Source organism: Schistocerca gregaria, chromosome 2, assembly GCF_023897955.1.
Source record: "Schistocerca gregaria isolate iqSchGreg1 chromosome 2, iqSchGreg1.2, whole genome shotgun sequence".
Taxonomy (NCBI): Eukaryota; Metazoa; Arthropoda; class Insecta; order Orthoptera; family Acrididae; genus Schistocerca; species Schistocerca gregaria.
This window is the reverse complement of record NC_064921.1, coordinates 621,371,071-621,394,968: the sequence shown is the minus strand read 5'-3', so window position 1 is coordinate 621,394,968 and position 23,898 is coordinate 621,371,071. Positions and strand designations below refer to the sequence as shown.

The 23,898-nt window shown below is 40.0% G+C and overlaps 2 protein-coding genes across 3 annotated transcripts in view; one reads left to right on the top strand and one right to left on the bottom strand.

Moving 5' to 3' along the window:
- The window catches only part of LOC126334609 (guanine nucleotide-binding protein G(o) subunit alpha-like), an 83,888-nt gene extending 75,794 nt beyond the window's left edge, over positions 1–8,094 (bottom strand). Inside the window, exon 1 of the mRNA XM_049997013.1 lies at positions 7,966–8,094. Coding sequence (XP_049852970.1) covers positions 7,966–8,089 — 124 coding nt within the window. The 5' untranslated portion in view covers positions 8,090–8,094. The remainder of the gene's footprint in view (positions 1–7,965) is intronic.
- Positions 8,095–8,347: 253 nt separating this feature from the next.
- The window catches only part of LOC126334610 (phosphoribosyl pyrophosphate synthase-associated protein 2), an 86,011-nt gene continuing 70,460 nt past the window's right edge, over positions 8,348–23,898 (top strand). The window contains exons 1-2 of one of the 2 annotated variants that reach the window (XM_049997014.1): positions 8,348–8,574; positions 8,662–8,756. In XM_049997014.1, the coding sequence (XP_049852971.1) occupies positions 8,677–8,756 (80 nt within the window). In that variant the 5' untranslated portion in view covers positions 8,348–8,574; positions 8,662–8,676. The remainder of the gene's footprint in view (positions 8,575–8,661; positions 8,757–23,898) is intronic. The other variant, XR_007564761.1, reaches the window with a different exon arrangement.

Sequence of the window (23,898 nt, the reverse complement as noted above, 5' to 3'; positions counted from 1 at the left end):
TCAAGAACGATTGCCATGACCGTAGTTTGCTCTCTTTAATCACTCGCCGCGCTCTGACCCTTGCCACCCGAAAGGCCGCAAGATTGTCAGCTGAGGGACGGCACTTGAAGCAGCGCAGTGCTGCACGGCGGGCGTGGATGGCTGAGTGGCACTCAGTGGTCCACCAAGGGACAGGACGCCTCTTGGGATGACCGGATGACCGTGGGATTGACAATTCAGCAGCATGTGAGATCACGGCTGCAACATGGTCTACCCATTCGTGGACGCTGGCACGGTGTTCCAAAACAGCCAGTTGGCTGAAAAGTGTCCAGTCAGCTCTGCAGAGGTGCCACCGGGGCAGCACTGGTAATGCCACAGCCTCATTCAGGAGGTGAATCCAGAGGGGGAAGTGGTCACTAGAATGGAGGTCAGCTGCAGCCTCCCACAGAGCAGAATCCGCGAGTGCTGGAGAGCAAAAGGAAAGGTCAATAGCCGATGACGACCCGGAAGCAGTACAGAAATGAGTGGGAGCACCAGAGTTGAGGAGGCACAGTTCTTCAGACATCATGACGCTTTCCAGCATGCGACCCCTGAGGCAAGTAGTCGGAGAGCCCCATAAGACATTATGAGCGTTGAAGTCCCCCAGAAGAAGAAATGGGCGGGGGAGTTAGCTAATAAGGTCCGTGAGAGCCTCAGAGTCTATCGCATCCGGAGGTGGTAAATAAACTGAACAGACTGTGAGCCTCCGACCCACAAGAATGTCAACTGCAACTGCTTGCAAGTCGGTGACGAGAGGGAGCTCAATTGAGGGGTGCATGTCACGAACAAAAACAGCAACACCACCCTTTGCCCTGTGCCCCGTCAGATCATCTTTTCGATATACGGTATAGCCCCGTAAAGAAGGAGAATCAGTGGCCCGAAAATGTGTCTCTTGGAGACATAAGCACAAGGGGCGCTCTCGTATAAGGAGTTGTAATTTGGCCACATGCGTCCTGAACCCATTCAGGTTCCACTGTAATATGGGAGCCAGTGATCAGGGTGGCTGATCTTTCACCCTGCCTCTGTGCTTTGGAGGAGAGAGAGTACTGGCCAGAGATTTATTCCTGGGGCGAGAAGATCGCCCCCGGTCGACATCAATGTCCATAAGCTCCGATGACGACCCACGGGAGATGTCAGACAGTACGATGGCCTCGTCATCGGACCGACGCTGACTAGTCTCCTCAGGTGGCAGAACCTTCATCTTCTGAGGCTTTGTCTTGGGGGGCTTGGAATGCAGAGCCTTGTCAACAGTTGGAGGTTGACTCGCCTGGGCAGAAGGCGCCATATGGGGAGAGGCAGGAAGTACCTCAATGTCAGCAACCACGGCCTTGTCCGATGTAGCGGGGAGAGCCGCAGATTGCAAAACAACCGCAGCAGCACAAGTGCACTGGCAAGCGCAGGTATTAGTGCTAACACTAGTAACCTCCGTTTGCGTAGCAACAGTGGCCAGTTGTACCGGTTTTTTGAGAGCAGAAGCGAAAGATGTTGAAAACACAGGAGGTTGCATGGCCTTAAAGAGCTTCTTGGCCTCACCATAGGGGATGCGCTTAGATGTTTTAATCTCCTGTACCTTCCGTTCTTCGAGATAGATGGGGCAGATCCGGCTCCAGACAGGGTGACTCCCAGAGCAATTCACGCACTTCACAGGCGATGAACAATCGGCTCCGTCATGGGCGGACTGACCACATTTACCACAAGTGGCTATCCCATTGCACCCCAACGTAGTACGCCCAAAGCGCTCACATTTAAAACAGCGCATTGGGTTGGGGAAATATGGCCGTACGGGCAAACGTAAGAACCCCGCTCTAACATGCTCTGGGAGTCTCGGGCAACTGAACGTGAGAATAAACGAGTCAGATTTGACGAGGTCCCCACTGACTCGTTTCATAATGTGCTGCACGTCAACAATTCCTTCGTCAGCCCACTCAGATTTTAACACGTCTATGGGGATATCCACCAAGTCGCTACATGTCACAACACCCTTACTATAATTCAAAGTGGAGTGGAGCTCGGTCTCGATAGCGTACTCTTCGAGACAGGTTGCTTTCTGAAGGGCAGCGACTTGACGGGAACTAGAAGTTTCAACTAACAGAGTCCCATTGCGCAGTCGCTTTACAGATTTCAGTGTTCCTGCAATTCCCTCAAGACCCCAGTGGATGTAAAAGGGAGAAACCCTCTCAAAGCTACCCTTTTTCCTTTTAATAATCAAAAACACATTCTGATTATTAGCATGTGCTCCGTTACTACATTCTGTTAAATCTCTAGCAACACCAGGCGCTGGAGGACTCGCAGCACGTAGCCGCTTTTTCGATGGGATGTATTTTCGTACCAGCGGCCCACCCAAGCCACTGGTAGGGGGAAATGTAGAGGTCGAAGGGTCCATTGCGGTCCCACGAGCAGCTAGGGAACTAAAAGTCCGCTCAGACAGAGCCCCGCGTGCCTGAGTAAGCCTTATACAACTAACTGGGGTGCAGCAGGTGCCCCAGAGGTTGCCCGCTTGCGACTGTTCCACCCCAACAGCCATGCATCTTCTAGGCGCGGAGCACACCGAAAGATTGAGGGGTTTTTATAGAGGTTGGCCTTCCTTGCAATCCAGGCGGTCAAGCCAAGATTACCATTCCCCGCAGCACACAACATTTCACCGCCGCGCCGTACGGTGGTCGCTGAAGCATGTCCGGGGGTTACGGTGACAGGACACTGGTGGTGCAGATCAGTCCCCAGCTCAGGACCCCAGGGTCGCCAAGCCCGTACTCAGCAAGTGTATACTGAGCCCCTGGGGGATATTCGTATCTACAGAAATATTTGCATCATCAGCTTCTTGTGGTTGCTAATGAACTAAGACTTACGGAATCTTCTTCATGGAAAAATCATTTCTGCATGATGAGAAAACTTTTTGACTTGCTTTATACAGGCTTCATCATACATTTCAGCTGAGCAACCATTTCCACATCAAATGAAAGCAGACTTATTTAAAATTGTTGTTACATTCTCTTTGTAGAAATTTGTAGTAGTGTAAAGAGTGTTTCAAGATGAAAGCACAACACAGCATTTTCGTACAGTATAAACCACTTTTGCCCATTAACCAGCTGCTGAGATGACATGGGCATGTTAGGCGAATGGAGGAGAAAGAGTACCCAGGAGGATAAATAAGATGAAACAGGTAGGAAAGAGACCAAGAGGAAAACTGAGAGACAGATGGCTGTATGGAGCGGAAGAATGCATCCAGAAGAGAAGGAGAATGCATCCAGAAGGAGAAGACTGGACCAAGGAGAAGACAGAGAGGTGGTGGCAAGACAGAAGACGATGGAGAGGCTTATGTTCCAAACTTACTCGGCCAGAGGCTGGAAACTGTCCAAGATGATGAATGAACCAGCTGCTGTTCTTTAAAAGAAAATTCTTTCAGCTTTTAAGCTCCTGTACGCTATACACACAATTATGCTGCATGCAAAATAGTTAACATTTTCAAAGCTACAAGCATTTAATTTGTCTTCTTTCAACTCCATATCACAAATTCGCTGCTGATATAAATCTGATAGTAAAATGCAGGACTGTAGCCTGTGTAGGAGTCCTGAGCTTATTATGTAGTGTAATTAAGCATCGCACACAATCTAAAAACAACAATGCTTCAAATACATTTTGCAAAAGAAACTTAAAGTTCACTGAGGACTAAATTAATAAACAGTACCCACATGTATTGATAAAAACCAAAAATTCCAGACAAATTTTTTAATATTAACTGAGATAATGAAAAGATAAGTGGTTCCGATAGACTTAACTAGAGCCTAGCCTACTATTTTCAGTGCTGTAACTACTTTAAAATCTGTGGTGTCTATTTTAAAACAGGTGGTGCCAAATACAAACAAAAATGGTACATTTTGTACTTTTGGTAACTTCAGAGGCTGACAGCTTAGTGAATACATCTGTAGGAAAGTTAATAATTCGATAATTTTCTAATGAAAAGACAATCAATGCACTGGAAAAAGATTATGGTTGCAATGCAGTTTACTCACTACCCACTATGAGAATCAGAACAGGCCTTCGTCATAATCTGTGAGTGTCGATTACTTTTACTATTTCTCGTTAAAAGATGCACAGCAAATTTTTTCAGCTAGTTTGTAGAGGCAATGTGATGTAACTATTGCATTCTCATTTTTATTTATGTTATTCCTGTGTTCTATGCAGAAGGTAGTGTTGGAATGGCAAGTGGCAGGACCAAAGCTCTATTAGGTCAGGGATGACAACTTACTGAACCTAAGGATTTTTCCAAGGGTTTGTGGTTGCAAGGAAAGTAGTCCTTGTGAAAATGGCTCTAGTACCTATACCACATACAGATGGACGAACATGGTACTCATTCATACAGGTCCCTTAGATACATACTGTACATATTTCAACATAACTGAAATTGGTTGAGATGCAACTGCTTTGTCCTTGAAATGGAGTGGCCCATAAATACATAACAAGTTTGTTCAATAAGATGATGTGTCATTGTGGGGAAAAGTATATATGGGGCTTAGTTCTACTGGCAAAAGAATTACTGTGACACTTCAGTCTCTTGCCTGGCAGCCCAAAACTGTTGCATTAGCATTAAGGCTCCGGCAGGTTAAATAAGTTGGCTGCACATGAAGAAAATTTCCTGTCATAGCCCCCATTGCCAGGTATGACTGCTCACTGAGGACAGTCAAGTGGCAAAATCTTCCACCTGGTAGTTTAATGTGTAGTGACACATTCTGAAGTGGTTATTGTACCCTATGTATTATTACTAAATGCTGGAATTCTACAGTTTCATGCATCATACCAGTCTTCTCAAAATGTGCTGTGCCTTGGAGATCATAACCTGATAGTTAGGCTTGAACCATGTGTCTGCAATCACTTAGTACAGGAGACAAATGGTAAATGGTAAACATCACACTGAGTAGGCTTTCTCTATTGGCTCTCACTGATTGTTCATTCCAAGGCAAGGCCGTAAGTCACACTAATTGAGCTGAAGATATGGATGGTTCTATCTCTGATGAGAACCAGAGCACTTAGTTGCAGGTGGCTCCAAGCAGCCTCGTGTGTTAGTGCTAAAACACGATGGTGTGTGATCCATTAAATTTCAGGAGTGCAGCAGCATAAATTCTATTTCTTCTAATATTTCGGCCTTCTTCAGACTTAGCTGTGCAATTGAAGCTACAATATTCTGAAGATGGCTAAAAGGTAAACAGTTGGAATGTTGCCAGAAGAATAAACAGAGTTATGTGGCTGCATTCTCAAAATTTTATGGATTAGACACTGTGCAGGAAAATATGACTTAACACTTCAAGATTATATGCATCATCGAACAAGAATTGGATGTTATTCTAGGTCAGAGTATTATTGCTAACATGCTCTGAAGTTGGCTGATAAATTATGATAGGTTGTGACTTTACCTGTGGGAAACAGTCAGGCATGATGGAAGTCATCATGGCTGATATAAATGCTGGGGAAAAGCTCTGCTAATCATTGCGATGTTGCAGGGTTACCTAGCATTTTGCTGCTCTCCTCTCCTAACGCTGAATCATAATACTGGCTCATGATGCCTTAAAGGATGTCTCTACTATTATTTACACTATAGGATAATGTGAGTTGTGGTGACTACATTGCGGGGAACTGTTGTTGACATTACATGCTCAAGCTGACAGCAGGGCTGTAGGTAGTGGTTACAATACATGGATTGGGAAATAAAATTGATCACTCGCAAGTACCTCAGAGTATGAATAAGAATCCATTATACCTAGACCTTCTTCTTCTGAGATTTTGTAAACAACACTGCTGAGTTTTTATATTCCTATGACAGTGTGTATAATCTTTCCATGGTGAATTTTTGTCATTGCAAATGGCATATTTAACATAAGGGGCATCACAAGACTGAAATGGATGGGAACTGCCATATTTAGAGCACTGTATTGGCTCCTATATTGCTCACCAGTAAGTAAAAATAGGTGGTAATTAAGGTATTCCCTTAATGTGGGCATTTTTGCTGGCACCTGGCATTGCATTCTGTAAATAATAAGATGTGCTGGTAATTCTTGGTTACTGAATGTCAAGAAAGTATGTCTGAAGATCAGTAATGTGGGCTTCTTAACCTTGCACCACCTCTGTGATACAACATTGACTCCAACAGCAATGCAACCAATCAGTAGCCAGTAATAGAGAATTTTCTTGTTGGAGGTAAGAGCTGACCAACCATTCTGTCTCCTAGAAATTTTGCAGTTAATTCAAGTGATTTTCTCTTTTGACAGAATTGAGTGAAAAGATTCAAAGACAGTTTGAGAAATAACTATTCCAGCATACATACAACAACCATGATGGTGAGATTAGGGGGAACTGAGATTAAACAGAGACCTAGTAAGTTCTTTTTCTGGACTCTACCCACAAATAGAACAGGAAGAGTGAAACCTATATTGCTGTATTATGTCTCCTCATCTGCATACTGCATGGCAAGTCTCAGCGCATTTACTTAGATGCACACTGTATTTAAGTTTTTACAAGATTGCCAACAAAAATACTAAGACAGATTATAAGGAACAAAACCAATTAAAATGGCATCCAGCGCCAACAGCTTATGGACTTCTGAGCTGTATCTGTCATTGTGTCAGTCACTGTTCATTTTGTTCCATCCCCAACTGTTAACAGTGATACACAGTTCACCTCTTTCATACAGGTACAAGTCAAATTAAACAGAAACAAGTGTGACTTATACAAACAGCTGTGAGATTCACAAGTGCACACCTCTAAAAGAGCTCAAACAGAAGCAAACTACTTTTTTAAAAAACTTTTCTTGATTGTTATTATGAGAAATCGCAAAAAACCTGAATCTGGATGGCTGGAAGGGAATTTGAAAAAGTGTCCTCCTGAATGAGAGTGTACTGCACTAACCACTGTGCAGCGTTAATGATAGAAGCAGTGGGAAGAGATGAGGGGGAGGGAATACATGCATTGCTAGTAGTACACATGTGCTTTATGACTGTTAGTGTTTCTGATTCCTGAAAGAAGAAGTGAAAACCCCTTCATTAGTTTTTGTGACCCACTTTATCTGTGGTTTTATAGATAATTCTCACATTGGGATTGGAATTTATTTATTACTCATTCGTAACAAACAAATTACCAGAACATCACAACATTCATTAGACCTACATGATAAATACATACTACAAGGCTACAGACAGTACTGTTAAATTCGTAAAGCTGGCTGTGGGCAAACATAAAACACCATAAGCATAAACAGTTCCGGCTGTACTCATGTGGAATCAGGGAGACTAGCCCCTAATAAGCACGATACGGAGGTGTTACATGTTGTTGTTGTTGTCCTCAGCCTGGCGGCTGATCTCATGTGGCTACTTGTGCTAGTCTGGCAGGTCTCTTCAACATATTGCTTCTTTCAGTCAAGTAGCATGATAAGCTCTTGTCTCCCTGATTTGATTCAGTACCTCTACATTAGTTTTCAGAGTTAGACATACAGCTAATGATATGGTGGTCACAACGTGCAGCCCACAGACCCAACATTACTGAAAGTGATTTTAAGGGTTTAGGCCTACTAAGAAGCTCATAGTCACACATTTGTTTTATATAAAGTCATTCAACAAGCCGCCACAAGCATTCTCAGTAATGGAAACTATGAGGTCATGCAATAACCAAGGAAATATCTTAAAGCCAGTGATCCATTTCTAAAACAGCAACACATGCATCTCTCTCTCTCTCTCTCTCTGGGCATGTGTGCGTTGTAAGAAAGAACTCACAGGTACTTAATAAAGCAAACCGATAAAAATGTTGATTCATCGTGGCAATTACAATTGAAACACTGTTCTCGGCAACAGAACTAATGTCAGATTTGGTCTCTGGTAACCTACGCAATTATAAAAATAATGCTTCATTTGAATAGCACAATACTATATACAAAACCGGTAATATCTGATCAATTATTCTTACCGAGTAACAGTATTTTGATGACATTTCGCTCTTGCTTTGCCAATTCTGCAAGTTGCCTGTCGATTTCTTCACTTCGCGTTCTAGCCTTGGCTCCTTCTCTGTCTAAACTAAGACATCCACCCATCCCATGTTGCACATATGAGCACAGTTCCACAGCGACACAAACAAGTTAATGAAGTTTATTCTCCAGAATATATATTCAATATGAGAAATAACTCCGTCTGTACTGCGCTGGTGTTCTATAATATATGCTACATGAGTGTACTGGCAACACATAAACAAAGCAGGCCACAACAACAACAGCACGACGGCCTCATTCACGCTTTCCAGTGAAGTTCTTCCAACGCTGTCACCGTTTGAAAGATATAACACACAATGTTCAAACCAAAGATGTTCAGATAGTTTACATATGTTATGTCTGTGAGTGCGTAATGAGGTGTTGATTTGCGTGATGTGTTGTATCTCACCGGACGGAAAGTTTCATAGCGCCGAGTGTGGTTTTACAGCGTAACATTAACAGAGGTGAAAACAGTATCTTTCATACATTTCGTTTATCCACTGCGTCTGTGTTTTGTGTTCATGGTAACATTGGAACTGTATAAAGTTGTGGTAAGTTAATGATTTGTTAATATATTAATGTGCTTGCAAATTGACATCGTAGTTTGTTTACTGTTACTAATGCTATCTCCATTACAGATTTACCTGTAGAAAATGATGGATATGCCAGCATCAAGCGATATTATGATAATTGGAGGGAACTCACATCCAGAGCTTGCAAATTTAGTCGCTAGGTAAGATGCGTTGTGTGGCATCTGCCCCGTTTGCCATTCAGAATGTCAAGAAAGGAACTGACATTACATGTTGTGTGTGTTTTACGTACCTTTTTCCCGTTTATATAGTCTTTCTTGGCTGCTCAGTAACACGATTGATGCAAAACGTTTGCTAATATTTATGGGATATGCTGTCAGTTCTTGGAGGAACGTAGACATATAATAACTTGAATACACAGTATTATGTACCACAGTTATATATATTTAATAATGAACTGTTAAACATATAGCTTTCCATGGAACATTATTACTGTGTATTCATGTTATTAATATAACTATTTGCATTAGATTAGATTGCATGTACTTTTCGTTCCAATAGATCCATAGTGAGGAGATCCTCCAGATTGTACAACACGTCAGAACAACAAGTATTCCCAATAAAAAAAATAGTGAAAAACAAGAACCCACATACAAAGATTATTATGGATGTGGAATGACTAAAAAAATTTTTTTGAACTTATTTTCATTTATGAGGTAGGCTCCTCTTAAACTGAGCTTTATGGCACTTACACATTTTGTGTCTGCTGGCAAGTTATTAAAAATTGTGTTCTTGAGTAGTGAACACTTTTTTGGGCCAAAGTAAGTGACTAGATCTTTGTGCAGATTGTTCTTATTTCTAGTGTTCATATTTCTAGTATTAATCCATGAACTGAGCTGTTGGTTTGAAAAAGACTTATATTTTTTGTGACAAGTTTCATTAAGAAATCAATAGATTGGGAAGCAGTAGTTAATATCTCTAGTTCCCTAAACAGGCCTCTGCAGGATGTTGTTGAATTTACACCACAAATAATTCTAATTACACATTTTTGTTCCTAACTCAAGCTTGGCTTGATGAGTTAGCCGTAAAAATTATAGAGTGGAAGTAAGCATATCCTCTGTCTGACAATGTTCACATTGCAAACAAAGATTTGGCTGGGTGCTTCAGCAGCTCTACAGGGTGCTCCTCCAAATGAAAAGTATCAAGCTGTAATCCCAAGAATTTAAACTATACGTTTATCATATTTTAGGCATATATTGGTGGGGGACCTCTTAAAAGTTCTGAATTGCATGTAGTGTGTTTTTTTTCAAAGTTTAGTTACATTAATGTCATGTGTCCTTGAACGTATGCAGAGCATGGATGGAACCTACTGTTTATATCTGTTGCCAGTTTAGTGTTGGCCAATTTCCATTGGGCAGTTCATAGCAGCTCTACAGGTTCAGATATCTTAAATATTACTGTTGTTATTGAACTTGAAATAAACATGTGGTTACAGTTTGAAAGTGAACATAAATGATTTCATTAACACACACAGAATGGATGTAACACAAGGGTGTGCAAAACACAACCATGTTTTATTTATTTATTTATTTATCCATCCGTAGACAATCAGGATTGTATGGATGTTGTCAACTTGAGAATATACAATAGGTACACAAATTTATAATTGTCACAATCGGAATTCATGAATATTATAACAAGATGCATTTTTAAACCACTTAATGACACAGTTGCTAATTTTTACATATTTCTATGCATTCCCATCATCTCAAGTAATCATTGACAGTATAAAAGCACTTTTCCGAGAGATATTTTTTTTAGCGATGTCCTCAGGTTATCTATTTTGCTTATGTCTTTGATCCCTTGTGGAAGTTTATTGTATAATTTAATTCCATTATATAACATGCTATTTTGAGTTTTTGGTTTGTTTTTCCTATAGAGGTGTAAGTGTTGTCTGTGTCTGGTGTCATGTGCATGTATGGAACTGTTTATCGGGAACTGGTCAATGTGTCTTTTTATGTATATTACTGTCTGCAAAATGTATTCACACGGAACTGTCAATATACCCAAAGATTTAAATAACTCTGTGCAATGGGATCTACTGCTACTTTTTGTTATGATTCGTACGGCCCGTTTTTGCAACTTAAATATTGTTTGTCTGGTCTGCTCTGTTGATCCCCAGAAGGTTATGCCCTAACTAATTATAGAGTGGACATACGCAAAATATGCAGTTCTAGTACACCGGCTACTACACACTGAATTTATAATCCTAAGTGCATAGCATGCTGAAGCTATTCGCTTTCCAAGTACCGCAGTGTGCTTGGTCCAATTTAGTTGAGAGTCGACATGCATGCCTAAAAATTTTGTTGATGGTACACATTCTATGTGCTCGTCATTAACTTTTAGCTTGCTACTGTTCGGTTTTCTGTTTAAGTGGAAGCTAATACTGTTGGGTTTTTTTTACATTTAGGGTTAATTTATTAGTCTCTATCCATTGGCATACATGCTTAAGTGTTTCCTCAGCTTTTTCATTGAGTGCACTTGGCGACTCAGCTTTGATTAGGATGTTACTGTCATCAGCAAACAGTACTGATTCACCATGTTTGACACTTTGTGGAAAATCATTTATGTATATTAAAAAGAGGATTGGGCCCAGCACACTTCCTTGGGGGACTCCTATGTTGATGTATTCTGGGTTTGAAAGGTGTGAAAAGGTGTGATTGGAGTTGGTTTGAGTGATCTCCACCTGTTGGACCCTGTTTTGCAGGTATGAATGAAACCACATGTTTGTTACTCCTCTTACTCCTAGTGCATTTAGTTTGTTTAGCAAAATTGTGTGGTCTACCGTGTCAAATGCTTTGGTCAAATCAAGGAAGATCCCTGTTATGTGGTCTCCTTTGTCTAGTGCTTCGAGGATAACATTTGAGAAGTGAGCTACAGCTGAATTTGTGCTTTTGCCAGCCCAGAAACCAAATTGCTCTTTACTCAGAAGATTGAACTTTGTTAAGTACCCCATGAGCCTGTTTTTCATTTGGTCTCTATGACTTTTGAAAAGGATGACAGTAATGAGATTGGTCTGTAGTTTTCCATGATTTCTGGGTCACCTTTCTTATATATAGGTAGGATGTTTGCATGCTTTAGTATTTCTGGGAAGCAACCCATGGAGAAGGATTCATTGATGATGTGCACTAATGGGTCTTTGATGTTGTCTATGCAGTCCTTCAGTAAGCACACAGGTATTTCATCTATGCCTGCTGAATTTTTACATTTTAGGTTACTCACAACATTGGATACTTCTTCTGCTGTGGTTGGTCGTAGCATCATTGTGTGTGCTATTTTGTTCAGAGTTTGTGATTGCTTTGTTTTGTTGAACTTCTGTTGCAGTCTGGTGCCTATGTTACTGAAATATTGATTTGCAAAGTTTGCTAGTTTTTTGGGATCATTTATTTTGGTATCATTGTGCTGAAACTGTATGTTTACTGGCTTTAATTTTTTCCTATTAGTTTCATGTTTGGTGATTTTCCATGCTGCTTTGATTTTATTACTGGCTTTTTCTATAAATTTGCCATTTTGGTACCTTTTAGCCACTAACAATACTTTTCTATGGATCTTTCTGTTTCTATGATAATAGTTATGAAATGCTGAATCATTACGGTAGTTTTTCATTGAGCTGAGGTGCTTGAGCGTTTCAGCAGATTTCCTTATCCCATTGGTTACCCAGCTGTTGTTGTTGCATGATTTAGTGATTCTTAGAACTTTAGGGAACACTTCTTCAAACCTGAATTTAAATACTGACAGAAACTTTGAAAACATCCCATTTATAGTAGGTTCTCTGTACACTTCCTCCCATGTTTCACTGTTAAGTAGTGCAGCAAATAGAGCTCTTTTTGACTTAGAGAAAACCCTACTGTACTTGTGTATTTTAGTGTTATTATCTAATTCTATACCCAATTTTAATAACTGACTGGAATGGTCTGCGATGCCAAGGTCATCTATGACAACGTCACATCTATCTTTCTCTATGTCTGTTAGCATATGGTCAATACTTGAAGCTGAATGTCTGGTTATCCTAGTGGCAGTGTTAATTAATGGTGATACATCATAGGCATACATAATGTTCAGAAAATTATTGTACAACATATCTGGGTTCATCATGTTAATGTTTAGATCTCCACAAATGATAATTTTGCCTTTGGGGCTGGAGACCATATCTAATGCTTGGGTTAGCTTTGTAGTGAATGTGTCCATGTCACCACTGGGAGCACGATAAATACATAGTACTGTTAGTCTTTGGAATACATCTAGGTTTTTTATATCTAAAGCAGATAGTTCTATGTGTTTATCTTCACTTAATGCCATGACGTCATTCCTAATTTTATACATAATCCCCTCTTTCACGTATATGCATGATCCACCACATTTCATAGTGTTTCTACTGTAATGACAGGCTAGAATGTATGAATGTAGTGCTACATTTGATAATTCTGAACCGTTACACCAATGTTCTGTTAAGCAAACAAGTGAGCTGTCAATAGACTGCAGTTCCACTTCTAATTGTTGCACTTTGTTTCTTATGCATTGCATATTTTGGTGGAAGACTGAGAAGCACTGAGCACTGCTTACCTTGTAGTCTTTACGTTTCTCTTGCCTTGGTCTAAAAAATCCTTTTGGTGATGGAGTGTTATGGTTATCCTACTGATTGATGGACTGGCCACTGTTTCTTCCGTTGGATCCTCACATTTTCTCGCTGTTTTTGTTGAAGATGATTCTGGCGCTGCCTCTTCTTGTTCAAGTGATGATCCTGGCTGCACTGATGCTGTGGCTGCGACTGACTTACTAGTTATGCAGCTGTTAAGGTGTTGATAGAAACTGGCTGTATTGCAATTGTATTTCTTACAGCGTGGTCGTCTTTTTGTATTAGTTTTGTCAGCATTTTGCTAATGCACGACTTCCCAGCGCTGTTATAGTGTTGACCATGTTTCGTGAACAGTTCTCTTGAATTGGGAAGCTCAAAGAATGTTATGTTTTGATAATACTTGCATATTTTACGAAATTGTCTATTTATTTTTGTAAGCTCCAAATTTACGATTGAGTTGTCCTGCAGGTCGTTTCTATGAGGCATGCTTGTGACTACGATATTCGGCACTTTGAGGTTCAGTAGTGTTGTTTTTAGACATTGTGTGGCAAATTTACCCTCGTTTCGGTGTACATCGTTGCTTCCACCCATGATTATGACCGTGTCATTCTTAGATAACTCATTTTGTGAATTACTGTTTTTCGTTATCTTGGTCAAAGGCGCGCTTGGCTTAGTTATTCCTGCGGCCGTAAATGATGAACTGTATTCATTCATTTTCTCGGCGATTCTCTTGGCGTGACTATCTCCAAGCACAAGAACTCGTTTTTTGTAGTTCCTTGTTTTATTAGTTGTAAAAATTTTCCTGACTGTGCACTTTATTGGACGTTTAGTCACTGATTCTGGTTCATCCCTATTTGCTGTTTTATTACAGTCTTCGTCTAGAACCAAGTATTTATTTGATAGCGGTATCACCGAAGCTGTACTTACTGTTTGTTTACATGCTTTAGTCGGCATCGGCACTCGCCTCTTTTTTTGCGTAGAAAGATCTTTTACGGCATCTTGTGCTAGGCGATGATTTCCAGTTCTTGATATTTCTTCTGGTATTTCGTTGTTATAGTCACTAAATCGTCTGATAGAACCCTTATTATTGTTTCTTTTGATTTTATTGTGTACAGTGTTTCGTTTTTCGCGGCACTCGTAAGGCACTGACGGCATGTCCAATCATGATCGTCTTTTATATACTTCAGATTCACTTTTACGCATTTATCTTGGTACCACGACTTTCACTCGATACACAGGATACCACGCTTAACCTTTTTTACACAAATTTTGCACATATCACTATCACTTTTTATGGAAATTGAGACATCATTACACGAGGAGGGTTTACCCGGCGCCATCTTGTGATAGGAACATCTATAAAAGAGTGTGGAGCAACTGCGGCAAATATAAATATGTAGCAGAGGCATCTATTCTAAATTCCAACTATTACAATAGAAAGGAAATACAGTTAAAAGATGCTTTCTGTTCTTGGTGTAGAGCGTAAGTGCAAAATGGAATACCATTCTCTGGCAATTTTGATGCTCATTGTCAGATTTATCTTATTCCTCATTTCTGTGCAGCTTATCTACAAATATTAACTGTGGGAGGGTACTAATTACTTTAAAACAGTCCTATGGTTGTTTGATGATGTCATGTCAGTCAACAAAATGGCAACTAACAGAGTTGATTAGACCATGTGATACAGAGCCTATTTCAGGCGTCAGATTTGGGGACTGGTAGCCTAAAATGACTTTTTGTGTGGAGAGGAGGATGAATAGCATGTAATACATCCAGATCATCATCCAGCCCATTCTGTTCTCATTTCCTTCAATATAAGTAAGATATGCTTTTTCAGCAGGACATGTCCTGTGCACACATTTCCTCAAAACTTTTCTCAGTTCCCATGTCTGAAATATGGGACTGTATCTCGTTTGGTCTGCAGACTCCTCACAATTCAACCACCCATGACAACTAGTAAAATTGTGTGGAACTATTTTTTTTATTTATTAATTTTTTTATTATTTTTTACCAAACAACAATCTTACATTTCTGTAAGTGTGTCCATGTATGGCAGTGAGACTGCATTGCCGCTGTACAAGTTGTACAAGACACTGAAATCACAGAAACAGTCTCTCAGAAAGTGTATGGCCTTCGTAGTTCTGTTCACTTTTAGTGTCCTACCTGGATACTATCTGACTACAACCCCATTCAAGTACAAATCTAGCTTAAGGGTGTTCATTGTACATGTTGATCTATACTTAGTGCAATGTGTTCAGACCCACAGCACTCTTACATTTGTCTTGTCATTATGGATTTATGGTCATATTGTAACCTGAGGTGTTAGCAGTTCTCTGACTGAATATTTACAATGTTCTGTGGTAACATACTGTATGGTGACTGATACTGTGACTCCTTACACTGTGATTGATGCATATGACTTTTTTTTTAAAGTGGGGTTTTGGAATCTATGCCTTGATTTTGTAAACATGTTTTTTATTGTTATGGATGCCGTTTTCTTTATTCTGTGGACCGTATAGTGCAGTAGTTTGTGTAACTGTGTTTAGCGTTTTTGTGTACAATAAATCTTACAGCTCCAATCAGATACTGCCAGCAGATTACTTTGCTGATAAAAATCCAGCATAGATTCAGTGTATTTTATTGAAAATGCTGGTCATGTTCAGAAGCACGGATGGTCTTTAGTGCTAGAGGACCTGAGTTGAGATATTGCTGTATGTTCAGTGTAAAGTAGCCTATACTGTAGATCTTTTTTCTATGTCTCCTACAATGACAGTTGGAACAAAATCAGTACAGATAGTGTTGAGGATCAGTGGATAAAGTTCAAAACCATCGTACAATATGCATTAGATGAGTATGTGCCAAGCAAGATCGTAAGAGATGTAAAAGAGCCACTGTGGTACAACAACAGAGTTAGAAAACTGCTATGGAAGCAAAAGGAACTTCACAGCAAACATAAACATAGCCAAAGCCTTGTAGACAAACAAAACTTACACGAAGCGAAATGTAGTGTGAGGAGGGCTATGCGAGACGCGTTCAATGAAGTTGAAAGTAAAGTTCTGTGTACTGACTTGGCAGAAAATCCTAAGAAATTTTGGTCTTACGTGAAAGCGATAGGTGGATCAAAACAAAATGTCCAGACACTCTGTGACCAAAATGGTACTGAAACAGAGGATGACAGACTAAAGGCTGAAATACTAAATGTCTTTTTCCAAAGTTGTTTCACAGAGGAAGACTGCACTGTAGTTCCTTCTCTAGATTGTCACACAGATGACAAAATGGTAGATATCGAAATAGATGATAGAGGGATAGAGAAACAATTAAAATCACTCAAAAGAGGAAAGGCCGCTGGACCTGATGGGATCCCATTTTGATTTTACACAGAGTATGCAAAGGAACTTGCCCCCTTCTTGCAGCGGTGTATCGTAGGTCTCTAGAAAAGCGTAGTGTTCCAAAGGATTGGAAAAGGGCACTGGTCATCCCCCTTCTCAAGAAGGGATGTCGAACAGATTTGCAGAACTACAGACCTATATCTCTAATGTTCATCAGTTGTAGAAGTGTGGAACACATATTATGTTTGAGTATAATGACTTTTCTGGGACGATCATATAAAGTTGATTATCGGTAAAACAGATGCCAGACTGAGATTCATTTGAAGAATCCTAAGGAAATGCAATCCGAAAACAAAGGAAGTATGTTACAGTACGCTTGTTCGCCAACTGCTTGAATACTGCTCAGCAGTGTGGGATCCGTACCAGATAGGGTTGATAGAAGAGGTAGAGAAGATCCGATGGAGAGCAGCGCGCTTCATTACAGGATCACTTAGTAATCGCGAAAGCGTTACGGAGATGATAGATAAACTCCAGCGGAAGCCTCTGCAGGAGAGATGCTCGGTAGCTCGGTACTGGCTTTTGTTGAAGTTTCGAGAACATACCTTCACCAAGGAGTCAAGCAGTATATTGCTCCCTCCTACGTATCTCTCACAAAGAGACCATGAGGATAAAATCGGAAAGATTAGAGCCCACACAGAGCCATACTGACAATCCTCCTTTCCACGAACAATACTAGACTGGAATAGAAGGGAGAACCAATAGAGGTACTCAAGGTACCCTCTGCCATACACCATAAGGTTTCTTGTAGAGTATGGATGTAGATGTAGATGAAAATCACAGCATGAACAGTTATGTCAAACATTGATTTGACCCATGACATAGTGATGATGTGGCATGTGCTGTCCTACTTGCACAAAATGAGAAAATTATAAATTACATTATTTATTTTTATTTATTTCATTTCTGTACTATTCTTTGGACTGCAAGTTGTATTGCAGCCCGTGGTTATTCATTCATTCATCCATCCATCTTGTTTCATAGATCCTATCAAGGAGAAGGAACTGTTGAGATGTGGAACAAGTTGAAGTATTCATTAACATAAGAAAGGACTTCATAGAAACTTAATCTGTATGGCGCATTAATGATAAACATGTTGAATGCTATTCAAGCTTACGGCATCTAAATTTAATCAAGTATATTAGTTAGAAAGCCACTGCTTTGTAAATGGACACTGCCTCCTCAATTTTACTATGTAACTGCTGTGTACCTGCTATTAGTAGCTAAACGTATACTCGATTACAGTGGAATGTTTCAAAGAAAATAATTTCCTACACCATAAATATTGTCTTATTTGTAGTACATTACTGCTTGTCACACAGCTTTATAACACTGCTACTTGCCATGTACCTAACAGAACTTCTCAATCACAGAATGAGTTGGTGCTGTGATTAGAATACTGGACTCGCATTCGGGAGGACAGTGGTTCAAACCAGTGTCTGGCCATCCTGATGCAGGTTTTCCGTATTTTCCCTAAATTGCTTCAGGCTAATGTCAGGATGGTTCCTTTGAAAGGGCATGGACAACTTCCTTCCTCACCCTTCCCTAATCCGATGAGGTTCCAATGGGACCGATGACCTCAGTGTGTGGTCACCTCCCCCAAATCAACCAGTGGACCAACTTTTCAATCCCTGAATGTAGGTATTCAAAAAATTTGTAGAAAGAGTGACTATGTGGTATATTTTTAATGTTCTTTTGAATTGATAGGTTGGAAAGTGACAATTTGATTGTGACTTGGGAGCCAACAAATGTAAATGTGAATTTTTGGATACTTATAAAACTTTTTTTAAAATATTTTTGTAATCAGACTTTCCGTATAAGATCCAAAGAAATGCCCCTAAAGATGAGAGTATTATAATCCTAGTGATTAGCTGCTGAAGAATTCGCAAGAAAGTGCCAGAGTTTGATGCTCTTTAAAACAGTGCAGATCGCATTGCATTGGGCACAGAAACTGATTCAAACCCACTATTGTGAGATATTTGGGGAAATTTATACATGTATTGAAATGATAGGCAAATGGTAAGTGCAAGTGGTGTATTCGTCACAGTAGACAAGAAACTCATATTCATAAAGATAGAAATAGAAACTGCACGTGACATTGTTTGCTCACGACTCATTATCAAGGCTGGGTATAAACTTATAGTTGGACCGTTCTGTCAACTTCCACACTCATTTCCTGATGTAGCCAAAAACTTTAGAGAATACAAAAGTTCACTATCGTGTAAGTTTCCCAATCACACTGTCTTCATTGGACTATTAGTTGGGAAGATTACAGTTTTGTAAGTAGTGGACAAGACAAGACGTCCTGCGAAATATTACTAAATATGCATTCTGTGAGAACTATCTAGACCAGATGGTTTGTTAGCCCACTCATTATGTAAATATATTGGATGTAATAGGATTTATATTTTTATCAAACTATATAAAGAGGCAGTAAGAAAATAGAAATATTCACCTCTGGAGAGAAGCATGCTGAGGAACTGTGGCTTAGGTTTAGCAGTATAGTCCGTCATGTATTTGATAGATATGAATCAAGTGGAACAGTTCATACTGGGGCAGACAGTTCATGGTGTTCAATCACTTAATAGAGATTTCTAAGGAAGAAAGACTGTTGCATAATATGTGTAAAACAAGCATAGGCCTAGAGATAGGGAGCTTATGTCAACTATAATCTACCATAGGCACCTCAGACAAAAAGGCCTTAAGCAGTAGTTGGAAGAAAGCCCAGATTACACCGACATGTTCCACATCCATGACACCCATCTCATTTTTCGGTCTGTCGAACGAAAACTGAATCTAACCTAATCCATCTAGAAGAAGGATAGCAGAAGTTATGTACAAAACTGCCATCCAATTTTATTGACATACACTTGTTGTAGAATCTTAGATCATATTCTGAACTCGAACTCAAATGTAATGAGGCATCTTAAACAGAATGCCAACAAGCATGGATTCAGAAAACATTTGTCCAGTTTAATTTTTTGTGCCACAGAAAAGATGAATGAAATAAGTATTTGTGTCAGTGGTGTCAAAGTACAGCTGAAATCGTTAAAACTGAACAAAAATGCAGACCCAATGGAATCCCTATCAGATTCTATACTGAATTTGCACCAGAGTTAGCCCCTCTTCTAACCATAATCTATCATAGATCCCGTGGGGGGGGGGGGGGGGAGATGTACCCAGTTCTTGGTAAATGGCATAGTCACACTCATTTACAACAGGGGTAGTGGAAGTGATCCACAGAATTATCATCCAAAATCTTTAGCATTGATTTGTTGTAGAATCTGAGAACATATTCTGACCTCAAACATAATGAAGTTATCCTGGACAGAATGACCTCGTCAATGCCAGTCAGTATGCATTTCGAAAACATCGATCATCTGAAACCCAACTTTCACTTTTCTTACATGACATACTGAAAGCTTCAGATCAAGGCAATCAGGGTGGATGTTGTATTTCTCAATTTCCGAAAAGCATTTGACTCAGTACCACACCTATGCTTATTGTCACTTAGGGTACCAAGCGAAAGTTGTGACTGGATTGAGGACCTTTTCATAGGGAGGATGCAACATGTTATCTTGAATGGAGAGTCATCATCAAATGTAGAAGTAACTTGGGGTGTGCCCCAGGGAACTGTGTTGTACCCTTGCTGTTTGTGCTGTATATTAATGATCTTGCAGACAATATTAATTGTAACCTCAGACTTTTTTGCAGATAATGCAGTTTTCTTTGATGAAGTTTTTTGAATATTTAGTCAGATATTGATAAGATTTCAAATTGGTCTAGAGATTGGCAAATTGCTTTAAATGTTCAGAAATGTAAAATTTTACACTTAACAAAATGATAAAACATGGTATCCTGTGACCATAATATCAATGAATCTTGTTGGAATCGGCTAACTCATATAAATACCTGGATGCAACACTGTGTAAGGATATGAAATGTAGTTATCACATAGGTTCAGTTGTGGGTAAAGCAGGTGGTAGACATTGGTTTATTGGTAGAATACTGGGGAAGTGCAATCAATCTAAAATGGAGATTGCTTACAAATCAATCGTACGACCAGTTCTGGAATATTGCTCAAGTGTATGTGACCCACACCAGATAGGACTAACAGCCGATACTGAACGTATACAGAGAAGGGCAGCATGAATAATCACAGGTTTTTTTAATCTGTGGGAGAGTATCACAGAGGTGCTGAAGGAACTGAACTGGAAGACTCTTGAAGGTGTTGTTATTGTGGTCTTCTGTCCAGAGACTGGTTTGATGCAGTTCTTCATGCTATTCTGTCTCATGCAAGCCTCTTCATCTCCAAATAACTACATAAGCTACATCCTTCCGAATTGCATACTGTATTCATCTCTTAGTCTCCCTCTTAAGATTTTTATGCTCTACACTTCCCTCCAGTACTAAATGAGTGATCCCTTGATGCCTCAGAATGTGTCCTACCATCTGATCCCTTCTTCTAGTCAAGTTGTCCCACAAATTCCTCTTCTCCTCAATTCTATTCAGTACCTCCTCATTAGTTACGTGATCTACCCATCTAATCTTCAGCATTCTTCTGTAGCAGCTCATTTTGAAAGCTTCTATTCTCTTCTTGTCTAAACTGTTTATTGTCCATGTTTCACTTCTATACATGGCTGCACTCCATACAAATATTTCAGAAAAGCCTTCCTGACACTTAAATCCATACTCAATGTTAACAAATTCCTTTTCATAGCCGATCTACATTTTATATTCTCTCTACTTTGACCATCATCAGTTATTTTACTCCCCAAATAGCAAAACTCCTTTACTACTTTAAGTGTCCCATTTTGTAATCTAATATCTCAGCATCACCTGGTTTAATTTGACTACATTGCATTATCCTCATTTTGTTTTTGTTTATGTTCATTATATCCTCCTTTCAAGACACGGTCCATGCCGTTAAGCTGGTCTTGAAGATAGACATAAAATATCCTGAGGAAGTCAATTAACAAAGTTCTAGAACCGGCTTTAAATGATTACTCTAGGAGTATACAACCACCCCCTATAAATCTCCGACATAAGGTTCATGAAGATAGGAATACTGCACACACAGGGGCATTCAAACAATCATTCTACCTGCGGTTGATAAGTGAATGGAATGGGAAGAAACCCTAATAACTGGTGCAATGAGACATAACCTCTGCTATGCACCTCACAATGGTTTGCAAGAGGTAGATGTATGAAACCAAACGAACACAACAAACACTTTTCTGATGTGACATCATGAAAGTTATGTATCAATGCAGTCAGGTGATGTAGTTTATTGTGTTGGACAGGTCTTGTACCCAGGCCCATGCTTTTTCTGAGCAATACTCTCGTGGACTGAGCTGTCGAGACAAGACTCAGCTTAACCTCACAGTGCCAGTTCTACTACTAATTCTCTTCAACTTCTGGTCTAGTGCTCCTAAAGAAATGATATTGCATAGAATGGCTTAGTCACAGCATAGTATATGTTTCCAGAATGATTCTTTCACTCTGCAGTGATGTGTGCACTGCTTTGAAACAGTAGAAATTGTATGGATATTCAGGACTCAAAAACATATCCATGGCCCTTACAGGTAATGCTCTTTCTAAATGAGTTATCAAAGTATGACTCCCTACAGCCTTCATAGTCCCATAAAGTTGGAAAAATACTGGAAGAATTTAATCGGGGGGGGGGGGGGGGGGGGGGTTGATGATATGTATGCCTAGGAAGCTCAGTTGCTGAGAGTGTTTCCTGTGAAAAGCAAGGACTTGTGTGTCCAAGTATGGCACTATGTTCCGAGTGGTCAAGAAGGTTCAAACCAAGTATGCGCCACTAAAAATTGAAAGATTCATTTCGCATACACATTACATTTATAATCTGACAATTGTTAGGATTTCACTTTTAAAAATTTGACTAGGTTTCTAAGCCTCTTACCTCACAGTAAATTGACCTGCTTATCATAAAAGGAGCATTCTGAGAGAGTTTAAATTCCATAAATTACTTCAATTCAGAATGGGTGACCATTTAAAAACCTAAAAGGAAGCTCGGTGGAGAGTTTTCTAAAAGCTTGCTTACACACAGTGATTAAACAGTGCACTCTTCCTATGACCACCACCATAAAATACAACTGTCTTATGTATATACAGGGTGATTTTTCCACCATGTACAAGCTCTAGGGATTGATTGATGAGAGGATACAGAACAAAAATGTGTAATGAACTTATGTCTGGAAATGCATAGTTTCCACACTAGAGACCATTTATTCAATCATACTTTGGTGCAGAGACTGCGGCCTAATATGTGCTGTACTATGCAGCCACTGTTGCAGTATGCATGGTTTCCTCGTAGAGGGTGGTATTGTTCCTCATATGTCATGTATTAGTGCACTCTCCTGCCATAGTTATTAGAATTTTGTGTCTGATCCACTTCTCTTGCTGACTCACCTTGTAGTGAACATGATACAGCATTGTACACAATGGTTCCATATTTGAATCGAGAGCTTGCTGACATGGTGTTTACTTACGGAAAGGCAGATAGCAACAGGCGGCAAGCAGCAAGATCGTATCAGGAGACCTATCACCACCGACGATAACCACAGCATTCAATGTTTGTTACAGTGTTTCAATATTTGTCTGAGACAGGGTCATTTCAGGAAGCAGTAAATCATGAAGGAGAACCCAAAATGTTCGGACACCATACTTGTAGAAAAATCTGATTATTATTGTTATTTGCCTTTCCATAAGTAAACACCATGTCAGCAAGCTCTCAATTCAAATATGGAATCATTGTGTTCAATGCTGTACCACGTTCACCTTTAAGGTGAGTCAGTAAGAGAAATGGACTGGACACAGAATTCCAATGGAAGACAACTGCCATTTCAGTACCAGGCAGTTGGCCCTCCTGTACAGGGTAAGCCAGACAAACAGGTGGAACATTATCCGTGACAATTATTTCTACTCTTATGACTTACAGGGTGTGCAGGGCTTACAAGAGACAGATTTTCCACATCAGGAGCAGTTTTGTCACTGGTTTCTTTACCAGGCAACCACAATTCTGGATTTGTGTCATACATCCTATTCACAGAAGGGGCCACCTTTACATGGAGTGGTGTCTTCAACTTTCATGAGAGTCATCTTTGGAATAGTATGTAGAAGCCTCACAGTATGGTGACGGCAAATTGTCAGCATCGGTGCAGCCAGAATGTGTGGACCAGGATAATTGGTGGCCTTGCTTCAGAACTAGTTTTCCTTCCACAGGCTGGATTGATGTTTCTTGTGGGTGACTTTGCCTCCCATTCTGGAAGAATTGCCATTAAGGGTTACGTGGCTGAC